This window comes from Pseudopipra pipra, chromosome W, assembly GCF_036250125.1.
Source record: "Pseudopipra pipra isolate bDixPip1 chromosome W, bDixPip1.hap1, whole genome shotgun sequence".
Classification (NCBI taxonomy): Eukaryota; Metazoa; Chordata; class Aves; order Passeriformes; family Pipridae; genus Pseudopipra; species Pseudopipra pipra.
This window is the reverse complement of record NC_087580.1, coordinates 23,773,141-23,783,418: the sequence shown is the minus strand read 5'-3', so window position 1 is coordinate 23,783,418 and position 10,278 is coordinate 23,773,141. Positions and strand designations below refer to the sequence as shown.

Sequence of the window (10,278 nt, the reverse complement as noted above, 5' to 3'; positions counted from 1 at the left end):
TCAGACCAAACTAGGAGTGTGATCAATCTCCATCTCAGGAAGGAGCAAAGCCAGGGCAGTTGGGAACAAGAGAGAGGGACAGACCAGCTCCCCTCCCTCTGCACTAAGCCCCAGACAATCCTCCTGCCTGGCAGGACCTGCTCAGTTCTCCCTGAGTGCATCAGAAGTGCTGAGGGGTTCTGACATCCAGGAACAATCCTCAGGAAAGATGAGGGGAGTCTAAAAAAAAAAAGCAAACAAACAAACACACCAAAACTGTGACACTGCCTTCTGCTGTCCTGGTTTTTCTCAGAAATTGGGAGTGCAGATGCTGACAAGCCCTTTTGCAGTGGGAGCAGTTTCATCTGACACAGATGAACACCAGGATGGGCCCCTGTGCTCACCATGCCCATGACCACACTGGTGCAGAGCAGGGCTGACCCCTCACAGCCAGTGGGCAGAGGGTCTGCTCCTCATGGAAGATGTGGTGAGCCCCAAGCAGGGCTCCAGCCATGGAGCTGAGGGAGAGATTTCTAGAAAAGAAAAACCAATGGAGCAGTGAGAGGGGTGTTGGAAAGTGGCTTTGGCTTTTCTCAAAATGTTCTGCCCTAACTTGTCACTGTTATTTCCTACTTGAATAGAGCCCCACATCCAGAGACAACAAATGCCCAACAGCAGCTCCATGGCCCAGTTCCTCCTCCTGGCATTGGCAGACAGGCGGGAGCTGCAGCTCCTGCACTTCTGGCTCTTCCTGGCCATCTCCCTGGCTGCCCTCCTGGCCAACGGCCTCATCCTCAGCGCCGTAGCCTGCGACCACCACCTGCACACCCCCATGGGCTTCTTCCTGCTCAACCTCTCCCTCACAGACCTGGGCTGCATCTGCACCACTGTCCCCAAAGCCATGCACAATTCCCTCCATAACACCACAACCATCTCCTACATGGGATGTGCTGCACAGCTCTTTTTCTTTCTGTTCTTCATCTCATCAGAGTTTTATCTCCTCACCGTCATGTGCTACGACCGCTACGTTGCCATCTGCAAACCCCTGCACTACGGGACCCTCCTGGGCAGCAGAGCTTGTGCCCACATGGCAGCAGCTGCCTGGGCCACTGGCTTTCTCACTGCTCTGCTGCACACAGCCAATACATTTTCCCTGCCCCTGTGCCAGGGCAATGCCCTGGGCCAGTTCTTCTGTGAAATCCCACACATCCTCAAGCTCTCCTGCTCACACTCCTATGTCAGGGAACTTGGGCTCATTGTGGTTGCTGTCTCTTTATCATTTGGATGTTTTGTTTTCATTGTTTTCTCCTATGTGCAGATCTTCGGGGCTGTGCTGAGGATCCCCTCTGAGCAGGGACGGCACAAAGCCTTTTCCACATGCCTCCCTCACCTGGCTGTGGTCTCTCTGTTTATCAGCACCTCATTCTTTGCCTACCTGAAGCCCCCCTCCATCTCCTCCCCATCCCTGGATCTGGTGGTGTCGGTTCTGTACTCAGTGATTCCTCCAGCACTGAACCCCCTCATCTACAGCCTGAGGAACCAGGAGCTCAAGGATGCCCTCAGGAAACTCATAACTGGGTGTTTTTCAGAAGCACTAAACTCTCCTTCTTCTGCATGTTATGGACCTCATTAAAGGCCAATCCTGTTGTGGACTTCACTAAAGGCCCACCATATCTTCTCTATTTTTTGCTTCTGGTAGGGATGTTATTTTTGTGAAAATTTGTTCACAGAAAAAATCTTTACATATCTAAATATATATATATAAGCATATATATATATTTATATGTACACATAAACACCATTTTCAATTCAGTGTTTGCCTTTCTAGCCTGGCCCAGAGGCTGTACAAATGGCAATTGTACTCACTGTCTGCTTAAACCAAATAAAGAACTCTGCCTTGACTTGTTTGCCTGACATCCTTCCTCTCTGACTTCTCTGCAGCTGCAGGGTCGGGGCCTCTGTGCAGAGCTGGGCCAGAAAAGAGTCCCAGCAGAGCAGCACTGCCAGGGAGCAGCAGCCCTTCTCCTCCATGGCCTCCTCTCCCTTCCCTTCCACACTGTCCTGCAGAGCCCTGTGTTGTTGGAGGCCTCAGTGCTCTGGCAGTCGGTGCCAGTCCTGCTGCAGGACTGTCCAGGGACTGCAGGCAGGGACAGCCACGGGCACTGCTGGCACAGAGCTGACCTCTGCAGCAGCACTGCCATCCTGCAGGGGCATCTCCCCAGGGCAGGGCCTCAAAGCTTCCATCTGCTTTCCACTTTGCTCTCCAGGATGTGCCCAACACAACGCCCTGCAGAGGAAAACAGCAGTGACCAGCACAAGGGGGGGAGTGCTCAGGGTGGGGGCACCCAGCAGTGCCCTGGCACAGCCAGCGCCGCTCCCAGCACTGGCCTCTCACCCCAGGCCATTGGGCTTGTTCTGCCCTCCAAGGAGGGACATCAAATGACCAGCTCAGGGGTCCATGTTTGCACTGCATGGACAAGACATGCCCCTGTGTCACGGCTTGGGGCTGGGGGGTGGAAGGTTCAGACAAAGTTGATGCAGAAGCCGTCTCGTTGAGCTACGAGGGGCAGAAAGGACCCCCTTGCTTTCTAAATTCCTTCTCAGGGAGGAGCCTCGGGGTGGCTGGATCCAATCTCAGGCTCAGATTTTGGTTTAAACTGAAGGAATTATAGAGGTGTGATTCAATCACTTTGTCCTGCATGTTTTAGTGATGGCAAATAAGAAATATTTCTAGAAAATTAATTATTTATTATGACAAATAAACAGAAAATTGATCAGACAAGTGAACAGATGAAAGACCTTAAAGAGAATTATTTACTGCACAGTATGAAAGCCAAAACCTCCTAGTAGTATAGTGTAAGATAGGACAGTGCAGTCTATCAAAGTCATTCTATTAAAGCAATTGCATCAAACCCAGCAAAAGGAAACAATCCTGAAGCAGAGATTGAGGTAACTCACCCCACAATGACAGGGGGTAGTTCTCTCTTTTTCATTTAACCCCTGGGCAGTGACCATGAAGAGCTGTCCCTGCTTCATGGCAGAAGCTCCACACACTTCAGGGAAGTCTGGGGAAGAATCTGCCACGTCAAAGTTGGATGGGGCTTTTATAGTTATGAAGGGTTTGACTGCCAGACATATTTGCAGACCAGGGAGCAGCTTCTCTGTCAAATCCTGCTTCAAAAAGCAGGATGTGTGTTTGAAGTTTCATGAAGCATTTTGGGTTTAGCATAATTCAACATTAAAAACAGCACCTTGACACCAGCAGTACCTCACCACAGAGAGCTTAATTTTTTTGTATTCTTTGACCATTTTTTAGATATTTTCAGAGCATCCTGCCAGAAATGGCCCCTTGATACCATGAGGTTCCAAAAACTCTCAGGGTTCCTTTGGTTCCATGAGACCTCTCAGTGTCACAATGGACCCTTGGTTCCATGAGATTCTGGAGTGTCACAATGGCCCTGATGACTTAATGAGTTTCCACTATGTCCTAGGATTCCTTTGGTTCCATGAGGCCTCGCAGTGTCACAATGGCTCCTTGATTCCACCATGTTCCAAAATATCCCAGTGTTCCCTTGGCTTTTATAGTTATCAAGCGTTTGACTGCCAGACATATTTGCAGGCCAGGGAGCAGCTTCTCTGTCAAATCCTGCTTCAAAAAGCAGGATGTGTGTTTGAAGTTCCATGAAGCATTTTGGGTTTAGCATAATTCACCATTAAAAACAGCACCTTGACACCAGCAGTAACTCACCACAGAGAGTGTGCATTGTTTGCATTCTCTGACCATTTTTTAGGTATTATCAGAGCAGAGCATCCTGCCACAAATGGCCCCTTGATTCCATGAGGTTCCAAAAACTCTCAGGGTTCCTTTGGTTCCATGAGGCCTCTCAGTGTCATAAATGGACCCCTGGTTCCACGAGGTTCTGGAGTGTCACAATGATGATTTCATGACTTTCACTATTTCCCAGAATTCCTTTGCTTCCATGAGGCTTGGAAGAGTCAAAATGGACCCTTGGTTCCATGATGTTCCAAAACATCCCAAGGTTCCCTTGGCTCCAAGAGGCTCCCCAGTGTCCCACCGGCCCCTGGATTCCAGGAGGCCCTGCAGTGTCCCAATGGCCACTCGGTTCCATGAGCTCCTGTTGTGGTTGAGCTCAATTTCCCCATCCCCTGCTGTGCTCAGATGCCGTGAGAACTGCAGAGAAGCGAGCTGAGAACACGGCGGGCCCTGGTCCTCTTTGGTGCCCGGGGCTGCCCCGAGAGGGAGTCCCCGGCCCTGCCCCCGGAGCCGCCGCGCCGTCCCCTGAGCGCCGCTGAGGCGGCAGCGCTGGAGCGGGGCCGTGTCTGCCCGGAGCCGCCGCTGCCACGAGGCTGCCGCCGCTGCCGCTTTTGGCCTGCGCTGCCCCGCAGCCGCCCGGGACCGGCTTCCCAACACTGCCGGCGCCTGCGAGCGGAGCCGGCGCTCCTGCAGCGCCTCGGAGTCGCTGCTCCGCCGCCACAGCGGCTGCCGCCGGCGTCTGTGCCCGGAGCCGCCGCTCCCACGGGGCTGCCGCACTCACCGCCGGGGTTGCCGCTCGCGCAGCCGCCGCTCTGCCCCGGCTGCACCGGGACCCGGCACCGCCTCGGGCCTGCGCTGCCGCCTCAGCGGCCACAGGGACACAGGGATGGGGGACCTTTGCTCTGCCACTGATGGGCCTGGCTTTGTTCTGCTGGGGTCTGGGCTTTAGGAAGGCTGCTGTTCATTTTCATGTTCCACTGGAACACCTCGTGAATTCCAAAGGTTTCCTAATCCAGGGGGAGGGGTTTCTATGGCATTGGAGGTGCCGCCCCTCGGGACACATTGTCAATAAACCATCCAGCTGACTGGGATGGGTGTAAGAGCTGGGGAACACAGGATAATCAGTCATCCCCTGAAAACTTGGGAAAATTCCCAGACTGAATGGTAACCCAAATGGAACAGTTTGGATACAATTCCCAAATATTTTGGAAACTCCAGTCATTCCTGACCCCAGGATGGAAATTCAGCAGATAACTAAAGCCAGTCCCCTTGTGAGCCCACACCCAGCGGGGCTGAGGGAGGCTCTGGCAGCTCCCCAGCATGCAGCCCTGCCAGAGCCCTTGGCCATCTCTCCTGCAGGCTGTCCTGCCCTGGCCCTGCTGCTGCTCTGGCCTTGCAGGCTGCACACACCCCTCCTGCTTTCCCACCCCCTCCCAGCAGCATTTCTAGACCCTCCCTGATGGCTCTGCACCAGCTCTGGCTGTTGCCATGTGCACTTGGCCTTCTTACCTTGGATCCTGAGCCCCTGTGCCACAGGACATCCCTGCCAGAGCCCAGGCCCTTCTCCTGGGGGTCACTGCAGAGCTGAGCAGATCCAGGTCACCTCCCATTCCTCTGCCAACCCCCTGGGCCTGCTCTGGGCCCTCCAGGTCCTTGCCCTGCTCCCAAGGGCTCTGGGGGTGGTTACTGGTCAGGGCTTGGGGTTTAGAGCTCAGGGTGGGCATTAGGCAGAACTTTGGGAGGTTTGTTGTTCTGCTGGCAGTGTCTGGTTCATGATTTAGGACAGAGTTTTGGGCTGGGTTAGGATTAAAGCTTGGCTTTTCATACTGCTAATACAGGTTTGAGAGTGGGGTGATCATTAGAGTACCAATAAGAGTCTGGAGTTCTGGGTTTGGGCTTTTTCTGGCTTGGAATTAGAGCAGTGGATTCCTTCCAATGGGAGGGGCAGCACTTTCGGATACTGTTGGGGCTTGAGGTTACAAAGTGCACAAAGGTCCATCAGGAATGTTTGCACAGTCAGTGTTTCAGCACCCTCAACATTCGTTGAACCTGGTTTTACCTCATTAAAATCTTTCCTCTCTGTTGGCCAAGCCCCTCTTTCCTTCCCCAGTTATTTTATCCCTTTTGTCCCAGTTCCTCCCAACCTCCTCAGAACTTTCATCAGGATGAGCTCAGCTGTGTGATGATGCTGTGCAACCTCCTGGACTCAAGGAGCCACTGTGAAACTGCAGAACCTCATGGAATTACAGGGCCATTGTGACCCTGGGGAAAGCCATGGAATCAAGAGGTCACTGGGACACTCCAGGGCCCCAGGGAGCCAAAGGAACCCAGGGCCAGTGGGCAACCTCCTGAAATAAAGGGGCCACTGTGACACTGCAGAAACCCATGGAATCAGGAGGCCATTGTGGCACTGCAGGGCCTCTTGGAAACAAAGAAACCCTGGGCCACAGTGGAATGTCATGGAATCAAGAGGCCATTGTGACACTGGGGAACCTCATGGAACAAAAGGAATCCAGGGACACTGTGGGACTTCATGGAATCAAGGGGCAGTTGTAACACTATAGAGCCTTATGGATCCAAAAGAACACAGGGAAATTGTGGAATCTCACGGAAACAAGGGACATGCGGGGCCTCATGGAACAAAAGGAACCCTGAGACATTTTGGAAGCTCAAGGGAAAAAAAGGACCATTGTGGCACTGCAGGGCCCCATGGAAACAAAGGAACACAGGGACACTGAAATCTGGTCGAACCAAAGGGCCATTTTGACATGAGGGGCCTCATGGAAGAAAAGGAACCCTGAAACCTTTTGGAACCTCATGGAAGCAAGGGGCCATTCTGACCCTGAGGAACCTCATAGACTCAAGGGGCCACTGTGACACTGCAGGGCCTCATGGAACCAAATGAACTCTGAGACATTTCAGAGCCTCCTGGAACCAAAGGGCCACTGTGCCTCCCCAGAACTCCATGGAATCAAGCAGAGCCGCTGCCTCCCCCCCGCCACCGCACGGACCGGAGTCGCCGGCTCTGCCCCGCTTGGACACCTCTGGGGTCAGCGTGTTCTTGGGCAGCACAACTGATCTCAGACCAGAGAGTTTTCCACATTTTGCTTTGCCCCCTCTTTTCCCCAGGGCCAGGGCAGCCTCTTCCCCTCTGCTCAGACAGGGTGTGCTGCTCTTCTCCTGGCACATCCCATCTCCCCACAGAGCCTTTCCCCAGGGGAACACGTCTGTGCTGGCCTGAGCAGCCCTTCCTGCACCCCCTGCCTGTGCTCCCCACAGCCCCTGAGCTGGGGGGGCTGCTCTGCAGAGCACAGGGGCTGTGGGGCCTGGGGCCATGGGGAACTCTGTTGGGCTGTGCTGCTCAAGCTGGGAGGCAGAGCCAGCTGATGGTGCTCCCTGCACTGACCACCTCCCACAGACCCTCCTGTGTGGCCATGGAGGGGGCTCAGAGGGGCCCTGCCTTGTTCCAGAGCTGGGACATGGCTTTGGGGCTGCTCTTAATTGACCTGAGGAAGGTCACTGAGGGGAACACAAGTCACTTGCAAGAGTTTTCCTTGTACCTGATGAGTCCCCTGGGCTTGCTGAGCTCTGTTTGCCCCTTCACAGCAAGATTTAGTACTTGACCTCTGGATGACTCCACCCTGGGCAGGATTCTGCTCCAGGCCTCCATTCCCTGCTGACTGGATGGGACGGGCTGTCCCTGCAGATCCTCTGTGCTCTCCTGCAATTCCTGATTTCCTACAGACAAGTCCTCACCTGCCATCGGGGCCCTCACAAGCTGCAGAGCCCCAGGCAGGTGACCTGGAGATCATTTGTCATCTCCATTGGCCATCGGCCACCAACACACAACATCTGAACCAGCCCTCAGTCCCTGAGGTCCCAGAGGGTCCCTGACCTCACTGCACTGTCTCCATGGAGAAACAAGCAAAGCAACAAGACTTTGGAGAGTCTACTCCTTTCTGAAGCTCAGAGATTGTGATTCCTCATGTACAAACTAACACAGGGAGGATCTTTGACAAATACCTTGCTGCACAAAGTTTTATTTTCTTTAAATGCACACAAACCATGATTGCTGATTTGTATATTTTATGGGTCAAAAAAAAGGGTAGAGAGTGAATTATATATGGGATGAGGAATAAAATTACAGTGTTATTAACATTAACAGATGAACAAGAACGGAAAGTCCCCCGACCCTACCAGTATCAAAAGCTTTAGAAGGCAGTCTGGGCCCAAAATGTGTTACACAATGAGTGTTTTGCAGAAGAAAGGATGCAATTTATTGCTTCTGAATAAACATCCAGTTATCATTTTCCTCAGGGCATCCTTGAGCTCCTGGTTCCTCAGGCTGTAGATGAAGGGGTTCAGTGCTGGAGGCACCACTGAGTACAGAACTGATAGGGAAAGGTCCAGGGATGGGGAGGAGATGGAGGGGGGCTTCAGGTGGGCAGATATGTCAGTGCTGAGGAACAGGGAGACCACGGCCAGGTGAGGGAGGCACGTGGAAAAGGCTTTGTGCTGTCCCTGCTGAGAGGGGATCCTCAGCACAGCCCTGAAGATCTGCACATAGGAGAAAACAATGAAAACAAAACAACCAAACCCTAAACAGGCACTAACCACAGTGAGCCCAATTTCCCTGAGGTAGCCTGAGTGTGAGCAGGAGAGCTTGAGGACATGGGGGAGTTCACAGAAGAACTGGCCCAGGGCATTGCCCTGGCACAGGGGCAGGGAAAATGTATTGGCTGTGTGCAGCAGAGAATAGAGAAAGCCAGTGGCCCAGGCAGCTGCTGCCATGTGGGCACAAGCTCTGCTGCCCAGGAGGGTCCCGTAGTGCAGGGGTTTGCAGATGGCAACGTAGCGGTCGTAGCACATGATGGTGAGGAGGAAATACTCTGATGAGATGAAGAATAGAAAGAAAAAGAGCTGTGCAGCACATCCCTTGTAGGAGATGGTTGTGGTGTTATGGAGGGAATTGTGCATGGCTTTGGGGACAGTGGTGCAGATGCAGCCCAGGTCTGTGAGGGAGAGGTTGAGCAGGAAGAAGCCCATGGGGGTGTGCAGGTGGTGGTCGCAGGCTACGGCGCTGAGGATGAGGCCGTTGGCCAGGAGGGCAGCCAGGGAGATGGCCAGGAAGAGCCAGAAGTGCAGGAGCTGCAGCTCCCGCCTGTCTGCCAATGCCAGGAGGAGGAACTGGGTGAGGGAGCTGCTGTTGGACATTTGCTGCTTCCCAGAACAGGGACACTATTCAGAAACATGAAAGGACAGGGAGAAGTTAAGAGAGACTCCTCTAAGCAAAGCCACTTTATTTCTCATAGAAATCCCCTGAACTGAAAGGCTTTTCCTTTCCCTTGTTTGTGCTGACTGAGGGTGCTGTGAGGAACAGGAGCTCTGCCCATGTGCTGCCAAGGGCTCAGTTTTCCCCTTCTCCAGTGGGGACACGGAGCTGGTCTGTGACAGCATCAAACCCTCCCAAGGGATGTCAGGCATCATCTACCTTGAATGGAAAAGTTCAGTCTCTGCTCTTAAGGGGTGGAAAGGCTTAGCATGTCCTTTAAATAATGTCTGTGTTTATTATTTTTGATGGTTGCATCTGGTACCTGCTCTTGTTAGGAGTACAAATCCTCATTGTTATGATGCAAAATGTAATAAGACTTTAAACAAGAGAGGACAAACAGCTCAGCTCTCTGTACCTTAGTGCAGAGCCAGGAGAGCTGCAGTGTCCCTCCATCTGTTCCCATCTGCCCTGTGCTTTCCCTCGTGCTGCCTGAACGTAACTTCACATGCAAATTAATTTGTAATAAACCCAAATACCTACAGTCTGATGAGTGCAGAGCAGCCCTGTTTAAAAGGGCAGCTTTGGTAAATCTTCTCTGTTCTAGTCCAGCAATGCAGTGTTGCCCAGGGGAGTCTCTGGCTGTGCAGGCTCTGATGGCAACGTCAGAGCAACCCTGAGGGGACTGGAAAAGTACCCAGAGCTACATGTAAGGCACAGGTGTGGGGATTTCTGATACTGCCTGATCTCTTCTCCTCTAGGAGGAATAGATTTGCAGTTTCAGTGCCTCCTCCTGAACTGTGAAATTAATTTTTAAGGACCAATTTCCTACCCAGAAAACACATATATGAAGATGGAAAGAACAGGATCCTTCATTTTCAGGCATCCCATGACTTGCTGTGCTTTCTTAAAACTCCTCTGAGAAATGTCCTGTAATGACCTGGAGCTCTGAGCAGCCCTCACAACCTGCAGCCTCCTCTAAACAGGTGAAGACCTTTGCCCTGCCCACCCAGGGGTTGCTCCTTGCCCACAGCCCTTGTGCCCCAGCCCTGGGAGCAGCTCCCTGGGCTGGCTGAGAGCTGCCCCTGGCAGGCAGCAGAGTCCCTGCCCAAAACAGCCCCTGTTCCCCCATCCCATCAGCTGGGGCTGGGCCAGCTTTAGGAGATGCCTCCAGGAGCTGCCCCTGCACTGCCCTGCAGCCACAGACTCACCATGTGCAGCCCTGCCAAGGTTCCTCCTGCAGGGAGCTCTCAGC

General features: G+C 53.1%; 1 protein-coding gene across 1 annotated transcript; it reads left to right on the top strand.

Annotated features, from left to right (window-relative positions):
- The first annotated feature begins 643 nt into the window (after positions 1-643).
- Positions 644-1,709, top strand: LOC135405442 (olfactory receptor 14J1-like). Its single transcript, XM_064640139.1, has one exon. The coding sequence runs from the start codon at positions 644-646 to the stop codon at positions 1,610-1,612; it is 969 nt and encodes a 322-aa protein (XP_064496209.1). The 3' UTR covers positions 1,613-1,709.
- Positions 1,710-10,278: the final 8,569 nt, after the last annotated feature.